Genomic DNA, 23,324 nt, shown 5'->3' on the forward strand with positions numbered 1-23,324 from the left:
AAAAGCAGAAAATGAGAAAAGTTGTTAATCAACTAACTTTTTAGCACACTGTTTTTCTTAAGCCAAAGACATGGATTGAATTGATAGCAGGACTAATAGAAGCAGTATAGTAAAAGGAAGAGCCTGTATTATAGTGAATTAGTCCTTTCAAAAATGTTTGCCAGATATAAAAGCATTGGAAGAGTTATCTTTGTTCAGGGATAATGGACTAGGATGAGGGAAAGATTTTAATTTTTGTATTTGTTTCGATAGGACGATAAGTTAAAGAAGTTGGTTGAACAACATGGAACTGATGATTGGACTCTCATTGCTAGTCATCTTCAAGTAAGTGGAGCTTGATCATTCTGACATAGATCAATGTTTCTCAACCTTTTCCTGACCTTGTATTCTTTCTGTGGCCCTGCTGTCCTCACCAGTTGGCCTCAAGACTCATACCCTGACCCCTCATTTTTGTGAATTTTTTTAAATGTTTTTTTGACCACCTGGTAATGTTCAGGGGTTACTCCTGTTTCTGTGCTCAGGAATTACTCCTGATGGTGCTTGGTGGGCCATTATGAGATGCTGGGTATCAAATCCAGTTTGGCCCTGACAAGGCAAGTGCCCAACCTGCTGTACTATTTCTCTGGCTCCATCATTTATGTGATTTTCACCTCTCCCCCCCTTGAAATATCCTGTGGGTACATAGGGAGACATAGAGCCTTTGGTTGAGAAGTGCTCATTTAGACATTTGGTTTAAATTTTCTATTTTTCAAAAATATATTTGTATTATTTTAGATTTGGTTTTCTAAAAAACATTCTGTTCAGTTAGTTGCCAATAAGCTTAAAAGCCCAATTTTTTAGGAGTTTACCTATTCAGTGGCCTTTAAAACAATATCATAAGTTTGGGTAGGACTTTACAAATTTTTGTGACAAATGTCAAAACATTTTGAGAGGGATTTGAGGAGATAACGCAAATGGAAGAGCACGTGCCTAACATATGTGTGCCTCTGAGTTAGGTCCCTAGTACCACATGATCCCCTGGGTGCTACTAAGGTAGTCTTGGTAGATCTCAAGTGATATAAGACAGAGCACCAAACCCCCAGAGCTGGGTCAGTGTGACCACATCCTTCCAAGATTCCAAATACCTGAGTGGGCCTCTATTAAACAGCCTAAGGCCCTGATAGTTACTACTGGGGTTAAGGGACCTTGCTCATGATTGAAGTTTGATCCCCAGCACCACACATGGTCCCCAAGCACCACCAGGAATGATCACTGAGCACAGAACTAGGAGTATGTGGTGAGTACTTTTGAGTATAGCCCAAAAACCTTAAAACATTTTTTTTGAATTACGTATATTTATATATTTTGAAAGCTAATTAATAAAATTAAAATCTCAGTTAAAAATTTTGTCATCTAATACTAACATTTTAAATTGGTAATTAAAAAATTATTATTATATTGATTACTGTGTAATTTTACAGTTTACAGAGAGTGCCAAATCGTAACCACTAGACCACCAAGGAAAGATAATTTACAGAATATTTTCAGTTATACTTCTACATATTCCTATTCCCATGTGAAATTCTTTTGTTTTTAAATTTTTTTCTAATTTTTTTATTTTAATGAATGACCGTGAGTCATTAAATTCATTTACAGACTTACAAATTTTCTTTTCTTCTTTGTTTTTAAAAATCATATTTATTTGTTTTTTGTTTGGAGATCATACTTGGCATTGTTCAAAGCTTACAAATTTTCATGATTATGTTTCATACAATGTTCGAGTACCCATTCATCCACCAGTGCCCATTCTCCACCACCAGTGTTCCCAGCATCCCTCCTGCCACCCCCACCTTGTCTCACTCCCTGCCTCTGTGGCAGACACATTCCCTCCAACTCTCTCTTTTGGGTGTTATGGTTTGCAAAATAGGCACTATGCAGTCATCATGTTTGGTCCATAGTCTACTTTCAGCATGCATTTACCATTCCAAGCAATTCCGCCTTCCATCATTTGCTTCGTGGTCTCTTCTTCATCCCACCTGCCTTTTCCACCAGCACATGAGATTGGCTTTTAAACCGTGGGGCAATCCTCCTGGTCTTTATCTCCATTATCCTTAGGTGTTATTCTCCTATTATGTTACTTTATATCCCACAAACCCCATTTGAAATTCTGTATTAGAAACTGAATTTCTCATCTTTTTATGTGCTTATGATTACTTCCAATGTAACCAATAAATTAAGACCAAATAGTAGCAAGAATAAATTTTGGAAGTCAATTCTGATTTGTATCAGCTCTATAAGATATGTGATTTTACAGTAGGTCTGAATCTAGTGGGGTACTCCTAACAACAATAGTGAGGTTTGTGTTGAAATATTGAATTTAACCAAAGTAAACAGAAGGTAAAATGAAACTTATCAGTTACAAGGCGGGGGGTGGGGGGGCGGGATGGGAGGTGTGTGTGTGGGGTTTTTTTTTTTTTTTGGTGGTGGTATATGGGTGCTGGTGAAGGGATGGTTGTTTCAGCATTGTATAACTGAGACCTAAGCCTGAAAGCATTGTAATCTTCCACATGGTGATTTAATAAAATACAATTTTTATTTAAAAAAAAATTTAAAAAAAGATATGTGATTTTAGAAATATTATTCAGCTTTCTTATCCAAAGTATGTAAATAACAATATTTGTTTTTATAGCATTTTTTCATATGTTTGGTTCCATTCCTCATATTTAGCAGGTATCCATTAAAAGGAAGCTTAATTTACATTCATCTTATTAGTTTAACTTGTGTGGTAGGACTACAAATACATCAACAGAGAAATACTATAAGGCTAATCAGGAACAACCTGATTACTTTAAAGAAATGAATTAAAAAATAACTGAGTTGCCTGTTTTTTTTTTTTTTAATGTACTGGGGATTCAGCCCAAGGATGCTTCACTCATGCAAGGCACATGTTTGACCACTAAGCTATATCCTGGCCCTAAAAATGAGATACTATATAGTAATCACTTAGTCTATATGCCATTAGAAGTTTTTTAATTGAGTAGGGTAATGTACTGCTGAACTGTGTGTTTACACACACACACACACACACACACTTGTAAATTAGTATTTTTAAAGTTTGATTTATTGACTATGCAGAACCATGTGAGGTTCCCAGGATGGAACCCAGGTCAGCTATGTGCATGGCAAGTTCCCTACCTACTGTATTATTGCTCTGGCCCCTGTTTTTGTCTATTGGTTTAACCTCTGTTTTTATCTATGGCTTAAGCCATGCCAATGATTTCAATTAAAAAAAATGGGTCTCAGATATTTAAAAGAAATAGTACATATTTGGGCTGGAGCAATAGCATAGCGGATAGGGCGCTTGCCTTGCACGCAGCTGCCTGGGTTCTATTCCTCCGCCCCTCTTGGAGAGCCCGGCAAGCTACCGAGAGTATCCTGCTCTCAGAGCAGAGCCTGGCAAGCTACCCATGGCGTATTCATTATGCCAAAACCAGTAACAACAAGTCTTACAATGGAGATGTTACTGGTGCCCGCTCGAGCAAATCGATGAGCAGCAGGATGACAGTGACAGTGACAGTACATATTTAAGGGTATTGAAGGTTTTATTCTTCTTAAGATTGGATGACATAAGTTTGGGTTGACTTGCTTTCTTGAAGACAGTTGTTCAGTAACAAAATTGTCTAAATTCTTTCAGAATCGTTCAGATTTTCAGTGCCAGCATCGATGGCAGAAAGTTTTGAACCCTGAATTGATAAAGGGTCCCTGGACTAAAGAAGAAGATCAGAGGGTAACGTATTCATATTCTTTATTTTCACTGTGGAGGAGGAATAGCTTATTTTCTTTATAATACTTTTTTTTTCTTTTTTGGGTCACACCCAGCAATGCTCAGGGGTTACTCCTGGCTCATGCACTCAGGAATTACTCCTGGCGGTGCTTGGAGGAACATGTGGGATGCTGGGAATTGAACCTGGGCCGGCCACATGCAAGGCAAACTTCCTACCCGCTGTGCTATCGCTCCAGCCCCCAACATTTAAAAAAATTTATATAGTTAACATGTAACATTAATTTTATGTATAAAATATAATTATTTGGTATTGTATTTTTTGAAAAATAATGCCAAAAACAGTAACAAGTCTCACAATGGAGATGTAACTGGTGCCCGCTCAAGCAAATCGATGAACAACAGGAGGACAGTACTACAGACAGTGCTAGTCAGCATAAGTTTAAGTTAATATCCACCATTATACCTAGTTAAAATTTTTTTCTGATTATGAAAACTTTGAAGACTTATCTTATTATTAAAAACTTTTAAATATGTAATATTTGTGCTGGTAACTATAGTGCTTATGCTATATATAGAATCCCCATAATTTATTTATAAATGGAAGTATGTACTATTAATCCCTTCACCCATTTCTCCTACCCTCTCTTACCACTTTCCTTTGACAATAACAGTATGCCTTCTATGACTATGAGCTTTTTTGTTGTAGTTTTTAGTATGACATATAAGTGAGGCATATAGTGTTTTTCTTTTTATGTTTGACATTTCACTTAGCACAATACCCTTCTCCATCTATGTTTCATCTTTTTAAATTCCTGGATTGCATGTACAATTTTATATACACATTGAATATATACCACAATTTCTTTATTCATTAAAGATAAAAACTTATTTTGTTTCCATGTCTTAGCTATTATAAATAATGCTTCAGTGACCTTAGGGGTTCAGATATTTTTTTTTAGAGGTACAGATATATTTTGAATTAGTGTTCAATAAATGTTCAGAAGTGAAATTGTTGGGTCATATGATAGTTCTATTTTTAATTTATTTTTTGGATTTGGGCCACACCCTGTGATGCTCAGGTCTTACTGTGTTCAGGGATCACTCTTGGTCAGATTCACAGGGCCATTTGTGGTGCTGGGGAATGAACCTCGGTTGGCCATTTGCAAAGCAATGCCTTACTCACTGTATTATCTCTCTGGACCCTATTTTTAATTTTTTTAAAAAGAACCTTCATTCTGGCTTCTATAATGATTGCACCAGTTTACCTTCCCATCACCATTGCACAGATGTTAACTTTACTTCACATCCTTGCCAACACTTGTTATTTCTTATTTTTTTAAATACTAGTCATTCTAACAGATGTGAGATACTATCTCATTGTGGTTTTGATTTGCATTTTTCTGACAATTAATGATTGAGCATCATATCTGAGGACCAGCTGCATTTTTTTTTGGAAATATGTTTATTCAGATCGTCTTTGCCCATTTAAAAATCAAATTGTGTATTTGAAGTTGATTTGATCCTCTTTGCCCATTTTAAAATCAAATTGTTTATTTGAAATTGAATCGTGGCTGGTTTATATATTTTGTTATCAGCACCTTTTTTTGTTTTTGTGGGTTTTTATTTGTTTGTTTTGGACTACATTTGATGATGCCCAGGGATTAGTCCTGGCTTTGCACTCAGGAATCACTCCTGGTGGACTTAGGGGACCATATGGGATATTTGGGATCAAATTTGGGTTGGTTGTATGCAAGGCGAGTGCCTTATCCTCTGTGCTATCTCCCTGGCCTCATGTATAGAATTTTTAAGAAATTATAGTTGTAGTTTGTATACAACACATTTAAAAACATAACTTAATATTTTAAAATTATCTTAGTGTATAGCTTTTAAAATTGACATAATTTACATAAAACAGTTTCAAACAAACACCCCATTATTTCAAGTGTACAAAATAGTAATTCAATACTTGTACACAAAAGAAATGTTTGTACACACAAAAAAAAATTTAACCTTTTTTTATTTTTTAGGTTATTGAATTGGTTCAGAAATATGGGCCAAAAAGATGGTCTTTAATTGCAAAACATTTAAAAGGAAGAATAGGCAAGCAGTGTAGAGAAAGATGGCATAATCATCTGAATCCTGAGGTAAAGAAGTCTTCCTGGACAGAAGAAGAGGACAGGATCATCTATGAAGCACATAAGCGCTTGGGAAATCGTTGGGCAGAAATTGCCAAACTCCTTCCTGGAAGGTGCTTATATAAATGTATATGCATTTTTCTATACTTAAACTTGATCTTTGTTTTTGTTACTATTAAGTATACTTTTACTTATAACTAAAATTTAGACTCCATACATAGTATCTTTGGGACTATTCATGATAAATGTTGTTTTTAGTAAAATATGTTATAGCAATAATTTGCTCAATAAATAAATTTTATGAACTTTATTTACTCCCCAAATCATGCTTACATATCATTGTAGATCAGGCAGATGAAAACTTTTCAATTTACATCTTGTCAGAATATAATTTTTCTTGTACAAATAGGGTTGGAATGGAATCTAAACTGAACAGACTTCTGTTTGTTTGTTGTTTTGGGCCACACCCAGAATTTTCTTCTGGGTTTTTGCTCAGGGATCATTCTTTGCAGGGTTTGGGGAACCATATGGGATTCCAGGGATCAAACCAGGGTTGACCACATTGAAAGGCAACCTCCCTATCTGTTGTACTGTCACTCCAGCCCCATGAACAGATTTTTTTAAAAAAAATATTGGATTATATCCTTAAAACCAGAGGATAGCACATAATAATACTGAAATAAACTGCTCTAAAGATGATCTCTAAAAATTCATTTTTTTTCACTTTTGTTTAGAAAATTCAGTCTTAATTATGATATAATTCAAATCATGGGAGCAATGTTTATATTCATGTGTTTAAAAAGTATTTTCCTCACAAGCAATGATATGTTAAGTACATTCGCACTTTTCAAGTGTTTCTTAGTAGTCTCTATATAGTTAAGTACACTAACAATGTTAGGGAAATCTACACTTTTACAAAAAAAATGCATTTGATTTTTATTGCTGTGATCTCTTATTTCTGTTGTACTTTATAGTTTATAAATTGTTTTTGCATCTATTCTATTTGTTTTTTTTAACAAATAGACTAGAATAGCTCTCAAATGAGGAAATATTTTTTGCAAAGTACTATGGTAGTTTTTTCTGGTGTTACTGGGAAACCATGCTATGTCAGGGATCAACCAGGGCTCCCCATGTATGTAAAGCTTGTGTTCCAGATTTTTGAGCCATCTCCCTTGCCCTTATGTATATTTTTAATTATTCTTTATTCTGTTCATATACTATTTACAATAAATGCCAGTATATATTGTGTTCATATACTACTTATAGAAAGATGCTAATATATATTGTATTCACACACTACTTACAGATAAATGCTAGTATCTATTATGTTCATATACTACTTTCAGATAAATGCTAGTATCTATTATATATGCAGGGATCTGGGTCTTATGGCAGATATAAGACACTATATATTGTATTCCTATATATTTACTGATAAATGCTAGCATCTGTCATATATGCAGGAATCCGTGTCTTATGGTGAATGTAAGACACCATGTATTTTGTTCCTATATATTTACAGATAAATGCTACCATCTTTTGTACATGTAGGGATCTGGATCTTATGGTGGTTGTTAGACACTATATACTATATATTTTGTTCCTGTATATTTACAGACAAATGGTAGCATCTATTATACGTTCAGGGATCTGGGCTCCGGGCTTCTCTGTGGCTTGCCAGTGGCTTGCCAGTGGATTAGACCTGAGTCTGCTGCACACTGGAAGGAGGCTGACTCTGTGCCCACTTATTTTCTCTCTGACCCTTGACGGTCAGATAAAATAAGTGCTTCACGGCTACTCGACCTTTAAGCCTAGTTCTCCCTCTGGGAGAACCTGGCAAGCTACCGAGAGTTTCCTGCCCGCATGGGAGAGCCTGGCAAACTCCCCATGGCTTATTAATATGCCAAAATCAGTAACAGTGATGGGTCTCATTCCCCTGACCCTGAAAGAGCCTCCAATGCACCACAATTGGGAAGGATGAGTAAAGAGAGGCTTCTAAAATCCCAGGGCTAGGATGAATGGAGACATTACTGAGACCGCTTGAGAAAATTGATGATCAACGGGATAATGATAATGATGATTCTTTATTTTATTTATTTTTTTTTGCTTTTTGGGTCACACCCGACGATGCACAGGGGTTACTCCTGGTTCTACACTCAGGAATTACTCCTGGCGGTGCTCAGGGGACCATATGGGATGCTGGGATTCGAACCCGAGTCGGCCGCGTGCAAGGCAAACACCCTACCCGCTGTACTGTCGCTCCAGCCCTTTTTTTTTTTTGATGATGATGATTCTTTAAATAGATGTAAAACATGCAAAGCACACACTGCTATCTTTTTTAGATAGATAGATAGATAGATAGATAGATAGATAGATAGATAGATAGATAGATAGATAGATAGATAGATAAGACTTGTTACTGTTTTTGGCATATTGAATACGCCACAGGTAGTTGCCAGGCTCTGCCGTGCGGGCGGGATACTCTCAGTAGATTGCTGGCTTTCCAAGAGGGATGGAAGAGTCGAACCTGGGTCGGCCACGTGCAAGGCAGGCACCCTACCCTCTGTGCTATCGCTCCAGTCCTCACAATGGAGACGTTACTGGTGCCCACTTGAGCAAATTGATGAACAATGGGACGACAGTGTTACAGTGCTAAATATAGATAATAAAGTACTGTATTATTGTTTTTGTCTAAATGAACGGTCCTGGTTTTGGAATTTCTCAGTTTTTTTTCCTCCTTGAGGCAAAGTGCTCCCAAGCAGTGCACAGGAGGATTGGGCGCTGCTCCTGATGATAATTTTTGCCAAGCTCCTTCTTAGAAGTTGCTTATATAAATGTATATGCATTTTTCTATACTTAAACTTGATCTTTATTTTTGTTACTATTATGTATACTTTCACTTATAATTAAAATTTAGATTGCTGTGTGGACCTGCATCAAGGAACAGTGCTGCATGTGCCTACTTGGGTGACCCATCCGCAGCAGTTGCTCAGGGGACCATGTGGTGTCAGAGATTGAACTCGAGTTCTTGCACTGCAGAACTTTGAACTATCTCTGGGACTCTATTTGTAAGCTCTTTTGCATATTTTTAACTATCCATAGACCCTACACAGTGCCCTAACATATGGTAGTAGGTCCTCAACTTGTATATTTTATGAAGGATACCAATTACATTGCAGATTTACATTTTTTGAAAGATTTACATTTTTTATAAAGAGAATCTAAGGTTCAAAAGAAAGACAGTGAGCTTTTTTTCCTATGGTATTTTGTTCTAAGAAGTGAGGAATACTACAGGGATTCTACAATTTGTACTTTTCTTTTCATGAACATGTTTGTTTCTGATTTTAAAACTTTTTTCTCACTATGTTCTTTACTAAAAGATGCTCTTTTTAAAAAAAAACCCTCGATGGCTAATTCTTGTTACTCAGATTTTAGCTTTAATGTCCTATCATGATCAAAATAATTTTGATTCACTTTTCTTATTCTCCTTAAATGATTTGATTTCATTGATATTCTCTTTATTTTACTCCTTCTTTCCATGCTACTATACTTCCATCAAGAATGTTAACTGTGGGACCAGAGCAATAGTACAGTGGGGAGGGCATTTGCCTTGCATACAGCTCACCCAGATTCAATCCCCGGCATCCCATATGGTCCTCTGAGCACTGCCAGGAGTAATTTCTGAGCGAAGAGCCAGAAGTAACCCCTGAGCATTGCCAAGTATGGCCCAAAAAGTAAAACAAACAAACAAACAAACAAAAAAATAATGACCTTTATGAGGTCAGGAACATTTTTTGCCTTATTACTCCTGTAATTTCAGTGCTTGAGTTGTGCCTGACAGATTTTTTTTTTTTCATTTCACAGCTATAAAGAACTTTAAGCACTTTGTATACTGTAAATAGTGTTAAAATCTGTAGAATTTAAAAAAATTTTATACTCTGATTTCTTAGGACTGATAATTCAATCAAAAATCATTGGAATTCTACTATGCGAAGAAAAGTGGAACAGGAGGGTTACTTGCAAGATGGAATAAAATCAGAACGATCTTCAGCTAAACTTCAACACAAACCTTGTGCAACTATGGACCATTTGCAAACCCAGAATCAGTTTTACATACCTGTTCAGGCACATACTTTTAATACCTTTATTATTTAATATTTTAAAAATTGCTATATCGGACGCGGTTTAGTTTCTTATAGGACAAATATAATGTATCTGAAGGGAAATAAATATTTAAATTTTCAAACAAAAAATGCGCCATAGCTAGTATCAAAAGCTAGAGGTTTGTTTATCTCTACTTTTTCTAATTGTTATAATTTTGGTAAATATTCATTATGATTTAAAGCTAATGGTTAGCTTTACTATCTTAGTTTTCTTTTAAACAAAAATTTGTTATTGTAGTATTGCTTATTTCTAAGAAATAAGTGTATATAAATGGCTTAAGAGAGACAATAGTTAAAAACTCACTCAAGCCATATTATTGGAAGATGTAACAAATTTTTGGTTCTTTGCTCTTTCCCCTAATAACCAATCACTTGAGAGACCAGTTTTTGTTTAGACTGCCTCATCTGAGCAGAGATTACCTCAGCTCATACTAGGATAAGCTAGATAAACATAGTATGTTTACGTGCAGGCTTTTTCTTAACCTGCAAGAATTGGTTTAAGGGTTTCATAAGATTTCCATTTTTCACAATGAACAGTTCTTGATTCTTGTTACCTGAAGTATAGGTTAGGATTTACTACTAGGGGTGAGAGCAATAGTACAGCAGGTTGGGTGCTTGCCTTGCATACGGCCAATCTGGGTTCAATCCCTAGCAACCAATATAGTACCCTGAGTTTAGAGCCAAGAGTTAAGCCCTGAGCACTGCTGGGTATGTCCCCCTACCCCTTGCAAAAATACTATCTACCAAATGCCAACATTTGGTAGGTATTAAAAGCCTATGCTTAGTTTATCTCAGGTTGGATATTATTTTTTAGCTAGAAAATTAAGGACTGCTTAAAGTAATAACATCTTAGTCTACAAATAGGAAAGCATGAAGACAGTTACCACTGATAATCAGTATCTTAAAAATTTTTGTCTCAGGGCTGGAGCAAAAGCACAGCAAGTAGGGCGTTTGCCTTGCACACGGCCAACCCAGGTTCGATTCCCAGCATCCCTTATAGTCCCCCAAGCACTGCCCAGAGTACTTCCTTAGTACATGAGCCAGGAGTAATGCCTGCACATTGCTGGGTATGACCCAAAAAGAAAAAAAAAATTTTGTCTCTTTTTCTACTTTTACTTTAGCCCTATATTTCAGCAATATAAAGTGAAAGAATCTAATTGTATCTAAGAAAAGTTATCATTTAAATTTTTAACTTATAGAAAGATAATCTTAAAATTATTATTTGGGGCCAAAGAGGGGTGTTTAACAGTGTCAATCAAAATATTTTGGAAAGTATGGGTATTTTCATGTACTTTTAGAATTTCTTACCTTTTAATTTTTAAAAGATTTATATTCATGTTTCAGTTTATTTAAAATTTAAAAGGTAATTTTTGTTGTTGTTGTTTTTTGTTTGGGGCCATGGCCAGGTTGGTTGCATACATAACAAATGCTTTACCTGCTGTACTATATCTCTGGTCTCTCTAATTTTGATTTAAAGATATGTTGACTTGAAATACAGATCTTAATGAGGGATTTGAAAAAGATAGGATTTTGATTTATTGGAGTTACCAAGTTGAGCAGTGACTGATAATAATCAAGTATTGTGAAAGATGATTTTTATGTAAGATGTTTTACATAATGGGTCTACAGTAGATAATGATTTAGATAAGCTATTATGGAAAATAGACACTTTACTATTTTAATATTACTAGATTTTAAGATTTTTTTTTTAAAAAAAGATTTTTTTTTTAAAAAAATCTTCTTGGGGCCAGGAGATAATCATAGTGTTTAGGGTGGGAGCTTAGCATACACCCAGCCCAGTTTGATTGTTGGCATCATATGTGGCTCTGAGTCCCCTAGCACTAGGGTGATCTGGTATCTCCTGTATTACCATAGAGACTTTTCACTGAATCTTAGGCCCAGTTGGCCAAGAATCATATTGGTCAAGAACCACCTGTGAGGCTCTTGGGCCTCCTGCATATCACTTTTTCCTACCCCCACAAAAACAAACCCATATATTTTTTTCTTCCACTGTGCACTAAATTTCCTTGTGAATTCAAAATTATAATAGATGCTTTAACGGAAAATTAGAATAATTCTCAGCCTCTCAGCCCGATTTCAGAGTATTACTAACAGTGATTCTGATTGACTTTCTAAACCAAGTAATAGAAAGAGCCTTTCTTTTCATATTTTTTTTCTAGAGATTGGGTTGGTGGTAGAGAAGAAATATGAAATTGAAAACCTTGGTTTAGTCTTTGTCTTTGTGACCATTTCATAGGAACCATCTCTTTTCATCTGAAAGGCAGTAACACAGTTACTATCTCTTCTCTAGGAGACTGGGCAACATATCTACAAACAGATTTTTTAAAATTTGGTGTTTACTATAGATAATATAGACTTCTTGATAATCCAGGACACATAATTGTTATTTCATGTAGGAGAAGATAGGTCTTTAGACCTTTTCATTGGTAGATTCTAATAACAGAGTTATAAGATACTATATAGATACAAATTTCAAAGCTAGCTTATACTTCCTAAATTTTTAATGTTGGTATTTTGTCAAGACTTTTTATGCTTTCCTCAGAATAAAAATTTTTATAATGTTACGTGTTATTTATTTTTTTAGATCCCTGGGTATCAGTATGTGTCACCTGAAGGCAATTGTGTAGAACATGTTCAAACTTCTTCTGCCTTTATTCAGGTAACTTTTTATTTATAAGCAAAAAACTAGAGGAAAAAAGGGACATGCTTTTAAATTTTGTAAAAAGTTTAGTAGTGACTTATTTCCTCATTATGATCTGGGACAAAAAGTACTATTACTGTGCTATTTACTTTGTTTTATGGCATTAAAGAAGAGTGTAGACCTTTGTAAGTGAACTGTAAATGCGACAAATGTATGTTGGTTATGATTTTCAGTAAGGCGATAACTTCATTTTATTTAATCATCTTTTTCTTTGTTTAAGCATTCTTAAGCACCAATGAAGAATTCAGGTTATATATGGACATGTTTTTTGCTGAATTGTGTAGCATATATAAAGTTAAAATAAAAATTAACAATATAAAATTTTAAAGTGGTGTTTATTTTTAACTTTTTAAAAAATTTTAAGGTGATCTAGTTTAATTTCCCAGATATTTTAAGTGGATAATATTTACTAGTGCTATTTAACAGGAATTTTAATGCTTTATGTTTAAGACCTTGGGGTAATTAAGAGTTATTAAGAAAAAACATTTTCTGTTGCATAGAATAAAATGAGAGCTGGAGAGTTAGTAGAGCAGGTAGTGTGCTTGCTATGCAGACAGCAGACCTGGGTTCCATCCCCAGCAGCCAGTGCCAGGAAAATTCCTGAGTGCAGAGTCGGGATTTACCCCTGAGCACTATCAGCTGTGTCCCCACACCCCCCTCCTTCCAAAAGATTCATAGAGTAAATTAAAATTAGAACATAATAGAGCAATAATGTAAGTAAGTTGGTTTGGTATTTTATTTTAGCAACCCTTTGTTGATGAAGATCCTGATAAAGAAAAAAAAATAAAGGAGCTTGAATTGCTTCTTATGTCAGCTGAAAATGAAGTTAGAAGAAAGAGAGTTCCATCGGTAAGAAATAAATTTTAAATGATTAGATTTTATTGTTAGACCTTTTTTATTCCTTTATAGTTGTCATCAGCATTGATTTCCAATGTCAAGTGGAAAGTATATTCAGTGTGATTGCAAATTTTCATATGGACTAAAAATAAATTTCTAATTGCATATTTTATGATATTCTGTGTTAAGATCATCCTTGAGTCACACATGTCAAGCAGATTTAACATATGATCTTAGGTATATGCATTTGTGAAAATTGTGGTTTAGAGTAATCTTTGGTTTTTATTTTAGACATTCCATATAATACAATGATAACTTTATAAAATATATATAAAGCTTAAAAAAACTTTAGAATAGAGATTAATGTCCTCAAAATTATTGTTAATCTGTCATTGAAAAAAAGTTCTGTATATACACTTAGAATATGAATAAAATAAATTTAAACATTAAGATTTAATGGTTATAATAAAATGTTTATTAAATATTTTAAATAAAATTATTAAATAAATTTGTTAAAATTGTTAAATAAAAAATTTAACATTAAAAGTATCACTGTCACTGTCACTGTCACTGTCATCCGTTGCTCATCAATTTGCTCAAGCAGGCACCAATAACGTCTCCATTTTGAGACTTGTAGTTACTGTTTTTGGCATATGGAATATACCATGGGTAGCTTGTCAGGGTCTGCCGTGCAGGCGGGATACTCTCGGTAGCTTGCCGGGCTCTCTGAGAGGGACGGAGGAACCAAACCCAGGTTGGCCTCATACGAGGCAAACACCCTACCTGCTATGCTATCGCTCCAGCCCAAAAGAACAGTATTAAGTATTGTTATTTTTATCATTATTTTATTATTATTATTTTTAATTTGCATAGGTCAAAATAATATAGTAGTTAAAAATTGGCCCTTAGTGATTCTTTTCTTTTTTTTTCCTCTTTTTTTTTTTTTTTTTTTGCTTTTTGGGTCACACCCAGCAATGCTCAGGGGTCACTCCTGGCTCTGCACTCAGGAATTACCCCTGGCTGTGCTCTGGGGACCATATGGGATGCTGGGAATCGAACCCAGGTCGGCCGCGTGCAGGGCAAATGCCCTACCTGCTATGCTGTCACTCCAGCCTTGTTAGTGATTATTTTCTATCATTCTATTTGCCAGTCTTCAAGTTTTATTTTTTATTTGAGTCATTAGAAAACCTGACTTTAAAAGATAAGTAAATCATTCTGTGTATATCACTAGAGAGAAAAGGGATTTATCTACAATTAGGACTGAGAGAAGAAACAGTATATAGTGTAATAAATTTACATGCGAGCACATGGGATAGATGTCTAATTGAATTTTAGCTAGTTTGTAAAGGCTTCTAGGAAGAAACCTGCTTGTGGTCAGTCTTGAAAAACAGGTGATGATAGTAAGATTGATGAACTAGCCTATTGCCCTAGATGGAGTAGGTGAATGTTTATAATCGGATTAACTGCAATCTAGTATTTGAATCATATTTAAAATGGGAAATAGGAGTTATCCTTGTTAGTAGATCAGGATTCATCTTAAACAACAGGAATAGCAGTATGTACAAAGTCACTTCAGAACCAAAAGCTGATTCATCAAGGAATTGGGTATTAAAATGGACACTTTGGGATATGAACTTAGAGAGAGAGGTCCAAATTTAGTCGTTTAGATTTTATATTCTTGTTTGTTTTGTCTCACTGTGATTTTATGATTGAATAAGATTTTGCTTAATAATATTGTTGGAATTTAAGGTTTAATGAAAGAATTTTATGTAAAATTTGTAGAAATTACATTGTTAGCTGAAATTTGTACAGTATGTTGTTATAGAAAAATAACTCCTACTTAATTCAAACTTATGTTTTGGTTGAGAATGACAATATTCAATTTTTTTCTTTTTAAATTTTTAGCAGCCTGGAAGCTTTTCTAGCTGGTCTGGTAGTTTCCTCATGGATGATAGCATGTCTAACACTCTAAACAGCCTCGAGGACCACACTAGTGAGTTTTACAGTATGGATGAAAATCAGACTGTGTCTGCTCAGCAGAACTCACCCACAAAGTTCCTGGCCGTCGAGGCAAATGCTGTGTTGTCTTCTCTACAGACCATCCCAGAATTTGCAGAGACGCTAGAGCTTATTGAATCTGTAAGTTTGAAATTTTAGATATGGAAAGCTCAGTTTAATGACATGGACATTAAACTGAGTTCAGCAAGTCAGTTTAATGGACACTGACCAATTTTTATTGTTAAGCATCACTTTTTCTTTGTTTTGTTTGTTTTTCTGGTACAAAGATTGAGCTAAAGACCTCATACCCATGAGGCAAGTATTCTGCTACTGAGCCACTCCCTGTGCCCTAAGCGTCACATTATATGTCAGTCTTATTTTTGTTCTAATACTTTGCATTGGCTTCTGGCAAATTAAAAAAAGTCTGAAGTATGTACTTTGTATGGATGTTTTAAAACAATTTTTTGATAATTTACTTTTTATTATATCAGTTTTATATAAGTATGTCAGAAAATTAGAGATAAAAATTAGGGAAAATTATAAAAGAGAAAGTCCTGTGTACCGAGTTAATAATTGGCTGCCATTCCTTTCAGGTCATGTTCTATACATATGAAGTACATATGCATATATATGTTTACCTATATATATATATATATATATTTTTTTTTTTGCCTTTTGGGTCACACCCAGCGATGCACAGGGGTTACTCCTGGCTTTTCACTCAGGAATTACTCCTGGCGGTGCTTGGGGAGCCATATGGGATGCCAGGGATCGAACCTGGGTCGGCCGCGTGCAAGGCAAACGCCCTACCCGCTGTGCTATCGCTCCGGCCCCATTACCTATATTTTTTATAATTACTTTTTTGAGAAAGCCATACCGAGTGATGCTTTAGGGGTGTTCTGGGAACTGTTTCCCCACCCTGCTTGAGGGACCATGAGGTTGTGGGAATCAAGTCCAGGGCTGCTGCATGCAAGGCATGAACTCTAGCCCTTTAAGTCATCTTCCTGGCCTCAAAGAGTTAGTCTTTTGTTATTATTATTTTTTTTTTTGTAGTGCCAAGGATCGAACCCAGGAACTAACACATGCAAGGCAAGTGCTTTACCCACTTGGTTATTTCCCTGGCACATACACACCGTATTTTTAAATCCAAATATAGACTTTTGTGTGGGGGGGAAGGGGGGGGAGGTGGGGCTTCTAAGCACTCCCAGCAATACTAAGCCTGGACAACACAATGGTTCAGTGCTCAAGCTGGTAATTTGGTGTTGCTTGGCCCTAGCAGTTCTAGGAGCCCCAGGTTTACTCTTGGTGCGTGGAGACCCCCAGGGCCACAATCAACATTGCTCAAGGACCTTGGGGTAACAAGGATTCAACTTGGAGCTGCTAAATGCCAGGCATACTCTCCAGTCCTCTGAACCTTCTCTCCAGAAAACACAGATACATTTGTATAATATTCATTGATATGTTTTTTCCACAATATATCATGATTATGCCTACTTGAACTGATTGTGAAATTCGAATTTTAGCATCTCCATTATATTTTATCATATGAATATACCAAAATTTATTTACCCAGTATATAATTATTGGACATTAAGTGGTGACCAATTTTTTTCAGTATTCTAAAGTTGTATAAGACAAGGTTTTATGCACAATTATGATTATGTTTTTAGTTTAAACTGATCTGTTAAGTCACAGTTTTGTGTCACCATTTTAGAGCTATTCTATACATGTTACAAGTGATTGTATAGATTTTCTGATATAGAAGTGTGAAAATTTTTCTGATAAATTGTTTCTCTATTAATTACTTTTAAAATAATTTGTTCCTCTTGTTTAAAATACATTGGTAATCAACTTCAGCTAGTGAATTATAAGAAATATTAATTGGGGATGTTTCATATTGGAGTTGTAGGAAAAAGTACCTCTTCTCTCAGTGGTATTGATTTTTTTTAAAAGAGATGGACAAGAAAAGCATAATTGTAATGCTAAAAATGAGTAAGTCTGTTAACCTCATCCTGTGTTCAAGCTCAGATTTATCTAGGCTATAGCATTAAATATAGTAAATAATTTTTTTTTCAGGATCCTGTAGCATGGAGTGATGTTACCAGTTTTGATCTTTCTGATGCTGCAGCTTCTCCTGTCAAGTCCACCCCAGTTAAACTGATGAGAATTCAACACAATGAAGGAGCCATGGAATGTCAATTTAATGTCAGTCTTGTACTTGAAGGGAAAAAAAACAATTGCAATGGTTCAGATAACGTTTCAGAGGCTGTTCCTTTAACATCTCCAAGTGTGGTCAAATTTAGCACTCCACCAACCATTCTCAGAAAAAAGAGAAGAATACGAGTGGGCCAGTCCCCAGGCAGTGAACTTAGTGATGGCTCATTTAATGACGGCAATAATACAGCACTAAAACACACACCAGTGAAAACACTACCATTTTCTCCTTCACAGGTACCAATGATGTTCTTTTTATTGTTGTGGAGGGGTGGGGGATATATAGAAGATTCTCCTGGTGGTGCAAGGAGTAGACCTGATGATGCTTGGGCCCTAGGAATGCTTTGGGAGACTGCCAAAGTATACCCAGTTATAGAAGTACTTCTGTTTATATTTCCAAGTGTTACTCCTGGCTCTGCACTCAGGAATTACTCCTGGCGGTGGTCAGGGGACCATATGGGTTGCTGAGAATCGAACCAGGATCTGCCGAGTGCAAGGCAAATGCCCTACCCGCTGTGCTATCTCTCCAGTGTTGGGCTGGAGTGATAGCACAGTGGTTGGGCTTCTGCCTTTCACGAGGCCGACCCAAGTTCGATTCCTCCGCCCCTCTCGGAGAGCCCGGCAAGCAACCGAGAGTATCGAGCCCGAGCGGCAGAGCCTGGCAAACTGCCCATTGGATATGCCAAAACCAGTAACAAAAAGTCTCTCAATGAGAGACGTTACTGGTGCCCGCTCGAACAAATCGATGAGCAACGGGATGACAGTGACAGTGATTTGCAAGTGTTGATGAAATAATTAAATTTGATCTTTAGTGCTCTTAATGTTCCTTTAAACAAAAAAAATGAGTATGTATTTGTCTTTCACAAAGTATATTAAATTCATTATAATGTTAATATAATTTTGAGAGCTAATACAGATTTTTTCTTCTTTCTTTTTTTAATTGAATCACCGTTAGATACAGTCACAAAATTGTTCATGATTAGGTTTCAGTTATAGTGTTCCAACACCTTTCCCTTCACCAGTGTATATTTTCACCACCAGTGTCCCCAGTTTTCCTCCCTGCCCCCCTAATCTGCCACTATGACAGATGCTCCTCCTCCTCTTCCTTCTCCTCCTCTTCCAGCTCCTCCTCCTCCTTCTTCACTTCTCTCTCTGTTCCTCCCTCTCTCTCTCTCTCTCTCTCTCTCTCTCTCTCTCTCTTCCTCTCTTCCTCTTTATCTCTCTCTCTCCTTTTAGGCACTGAGTTTTGCAGTACCATTACTGAAAGGATATCATGCATATCACTTTTCCTCCTTTAAGCACCCAGTTTTTGTTAATAGGGATATTTTGGCCGCATAGTTTCATATCTTTATAGGACTCATCAGGAAATAGACACACAAAGGTAGAATGGTTTTCACAAATCTGTCATCTCAGTATGGTAGACCTGAGACTGAGATCCAGTTTCCTAAAATAATTATTCAACATGTATAAGGTATAGATCATATATACATATGTATGTATATATATAGACAAGAATTACACATGTGCTTACACTGTTTGATCACATTCTGATTGTAAACACACTTTAGTTGTGGGTCTCTCATATAAATGGTTTTCATATAATAAGAAATTAGCTGCAGTGCCAGAGATCACAGACAACTGAGCTACCAGGCATAAGCAGCAGAACGACCAGGATCATGCATGTGGACAGTACTGCAATCAAACTCATGGCTTCACAGTTGCAGAGCAGGATTTTTCGCCATTGAGCCATCTTTGACCCCCTCAGTAATTTTTCCTTAAGATAAATTAGGAAATAACGTGAAAAATTTTATAGGTTTAATATTTGTGTAAGGAATTTTGATGTTCTAAAAATGGTCTTTAACCTCTTTTCTTTTTGTAGTTTTTTAACACATGCCCTGGAAATGAACAGATTAACATAGAAAATCCTTCATTTACATCAACCCCTATTTGTGGGCAGAAAGTTCTTATTACAACTCCTCTTCATAAGGAAACAACCCCCAAAGATCAAAAGGAAAATGTGGGGTAAGTAGGTATTTAAAAAAAATTTTAGAGAAGATGGGAAGCAGTTTTAAGAGTAGCTTAGTTTTTTGTCTTTACATGTAATCACTATCTTAGAATTTTGTTTTTGTTTTTCTTTTGGGGGTCTCACTTAGATATGCTCAGGGGTCACTCTTTGTTTTGCACTCAGGAATTACTCCTGTCTGTGCTCAGGGGATCATATGGGATAGTAGGGATTGAACCCAGGTTGGTCACATACAAGACAAACGCCCTACCCACTGCTCCAGCCTCTATCTTAGAATTTTTAAATAAATCATAATCTGTGTTGTATTCCTAAAATGCTGAAAACCAGCCATATGTAGTGTAAATTTTGTGGGTTTTTTTTTTTTTTTTTTTTTTTTTTTTGCTTTTTGGGTCACACCTGGCGATGCACAGGGGTTACTCCTGGCTTTACACTCAGGAATTACCTCTGGCCTGGCGCTCTGGTGGTGCTCAGGGGACCATATGGGATGCTGGGAATCGAACCTGGGTCGGCCGCGTGCAAGGCAAACGCCCTACCCGCTGTGCTATTGCTCCAGCCCTGTAGTGTAAATTTTGATCTCAACCCAAACAATGTTTTCATTACTTTTTTCTACATTTGTCTATTTTAAGATGAATTATTGGAATAAGAATTAGTTTGGACAGACATACTTTAAAATAATCCTAGAATGTTTAAATAAAGAATTTGTAGGCAAGGTACAGGGGCTGGAGTGATAGTATAGTGGGTTTACCTTGCATGTGGTCGAGCCGGGTTTGATTCCCAGCATCCCATATGGTCCCCTGAGCATTGCCAGGGGTAATTCCTGAGTGCAGAGCCAGGAGCAACCCCTGTGCATTGCCGGGTGTGACCCAAAAAGCCAAAAAAATTAATTTGTAGGTACAAAAAAAAATTAGTGTATACTGTTATGGCTTTGCCTTTATCTCATGAAATCAAATTTTCTTTAACTCATTAAATTTTGACTGTAATACAAATATCTAAATATTTGTATAGGTTTAGAACACCTACTATTAGAAGATCTTTATTGGGTACTACACCAAGAACTCCTACTCCTTTTAAGAATGCACTTGCTGCTCAGGAGAAAAAATATGGACCTCTTAAAATAGTGGTATGTACAGTCTTAATTTTTGATAATTTTTCGAATTTCTAATATACAAATGGATTTTTAAATATTTTTTAAATGTTCTCTTTTTTCTCATGATTTTTAAAATTAATTTGAATTGTTAGTATATTTTTTTATTTTTAATTAATTTTTTTGCCTGACTTCTATTGAATTCTTATTTTAAATTATTTCATCTAAAGTAAGCAAATCAAGTGTCATGGAACCCCTTAATACTAAATATTCTTCTTATTTTCAGTAGTGGCTGCCTATGGTAGGACAAAATAATTCATATTTGTGTTCTTTCCTAATATTCTTTCCTAAAATTGACTAAGCTAATTGATCAGGATACCTCTTTTAAGGTTCATTTTTTTCTCTGCAGTGAAGATCATAAATATATCCAGGGTTCATTTGTAAACATAAATGAGGTAGTAGAAATATTAATTGCTTCTAGGGTACTTTTTTGTTTGATTTTGGGCCAAACCCAGCCGTGTTCATAGCATATTCCTGACTCAGGGATCACTCTTGGAAATCACCTGTAGTTCCAAGGATTAAACCTAGGTTTGCTGTATGCAAGGCAAGTGCCTTCCCTTCTGTACTTTTTCTCTGGCCCCACTGTAGGGTACTAGAACTATTTTATTGTATTGTATTGTATTTATTTTTTGCTTTTTGGGTCACACCCAGTTATGTACAGGGATTACTCCTGACTCATGCACTCAGGAATTACTCCTGGTGGTGCTCAGGGAACCAGGAATCAAACCTGGGTCGGCCTCATGCAAGGCAAACGTCCTACCCTCTGTGCTATCGCTCCAGCCTCAGAACTATTTTATATTTAATCACATTTCAGCTAGTTTCACCAAATACCAGTTTTATTGACTTAATGGTTCTGAAGATGTCATATTTAAATCTTGTTATTGATAACTGTTTTTGTCACTTAGTTATGAACAGTCATATTCTCTCTAGAACTCTGTTGACTTTTTAGGCATATACGCATAACAAAAATGAGATAATATTTGATGTACAACTTTGTTAGTTTTAAAATTTAACTGTTAATAAATATGTTTACCGTAGCTATTATGATTTATTCAACAATTATAAATTTAGTACCTAGTGGGCTCCAGGCTTTGGGGATATAATATTGAACATATCAAGTATGGCTTCTGTTTTCACAGGGGTTTAAGGAAGTAAGGTAGCTTAATTGGGAGTTAAGCAAATAAACACAATTTGTAGGCATTTAAAAATGTTGTGGTGTCTTAGGTTATTTGGTCATGTTGAATAAAAATGATCTTCTGTAATAGTACATGAAAAATGGGGTCTCAAATGATTTTTGAAAGTTCTTATGAGATTGTGTATATTGGAGACTTTATTTTCAAACAATCATCTTCATCAGTAATTTAAAATACAAGGCGAATGATGATTCAGTTATTTAAGGTACTGAAATATCTGTAGGCTTATACATTATTTGTTGTGGGGTGTCTTGACTTTTTATTCTTCTCATTTCTCCTTCAACTGTCTACTGCCAGTTGTTTGTTGTCAATGTATCATTGACTTTTGAGTTCTAATATCTCATCCTAAATATAAATATTATTCTTATGTTTAATAAAAATTGCTTAAAGGACCAAAAATTTGATATATTTTACATAAAAATTCATAAATTTTCTTGTATCAAACCTGAAAAATACTTAATGCATTGTTCTTTTTATGCCATTAGGACAATTAGGAGAATAATTCTTGGTATGGAATGAAGTCATCTATGTCTTGATCAGTTCTCTAGGACAATAGTATATATTTTTTTATGGTTCCTGAAATAATGCTCAGGGGGCATTCTTAGGTATACTTGCCCTGGTGCCTCTTGGACCAAGTAGTACTGGGAACCAATGGGACTCTGATGGTGCTCAGGAGACCATGCAGTTCCAGGAATTTAAACAGGGGTCTTAGCATGCTAGTCATGTGCTCCTGTCTTTTAAGCTCTCTCCATGCCCAAATTTTGTATTCTTTTTCATATTTTTAATTTTTTTTATTAAGGCACTATGATTTACAAAGTTATTCATAGTTGTGTTTTAGGCATACAGTGTTCCAGCACCCGTCCCTCTGCCAGTATCACCAGGTTCCCTTCACCCCACCCTACCGCCTAGTCAGTCTCCTTGACAGGCACATATTTTAAGTTTGGCTGTTGTGGTTTGAATTTCCTGACTGCGGTTTGAATATATAGCTATGCCACTTCTCTACACCACCAATTTGTATTCTTAAAGAAGAAACAAGAGATTTCAGATTTTATTTTTAGAACACTTTATTTTCTTTGTGAAGCATAATCCTTAAAACAAAGCTCTTGGAGCTAGACATAGAAATACTGACACA

General features: G+C 35.7%; 1 protein-coding gene across 1 annotated transcript in view; it reads left to right on the plus strand.

The window, feature by feature from the left end:
* Positions 1-23,324, plus strand: part of MYBL1 (MYB proto-oncogene like 1) — a 43,330-nt gene that overhangs the window by 12,534 nt on the left and 7,472 nt on the right. The window contains exons 3-12 of the mRNA XM_004602414.3: positions 253-324; positions 3,674-3,766; positions 5,791-6,011; positions 9,849-10,023; positions 12,667-12,741; positions 13,528-13,632; positions 15,526-15,759; positions 17,695-18,069; positions 19,712-19,854; positions 20,861-20,975. Coding sequence (XP_004602471.1) covers positions 253-324; positions 3,674-3,766; positions 5,791-6,011; positions 9,849-10,023; positions 12,667-12,741; positions 13,528-13,632; positions 15,526-15,759; positions 17,695-18,069; positions 19,712-19,854; positions 20,861-20,975 — 1,608 coding nt within the window. The remainder of the gene's footprint in view (positions 1-252; positions 325-3,673; positions 3,767-5,790; positions 6,012-9,848; positions 10,024-12,666; positions 12,742-13,527; positions 13,633-15,525; positions 15,760-17,694; positions 18,070-19,711; positions 19,855-20,860; positions 20,976-23,324) is intronic.

Source organism: Sorex araneus, chromosome 2 (genome assembly GCF_027595985.1).
Source record: "Sorex araneus isolate mSorAra2 chromosome 2, mSorAra2.pri, whole genome shotgun sequence".
NCBI classification, from domain to species: domain Eukaryota; kingdom Metazoa; phylum Chordata; class Mammalia; order Eulipotyphla; family Soricidae; genus Sorex; species Sorex araneus.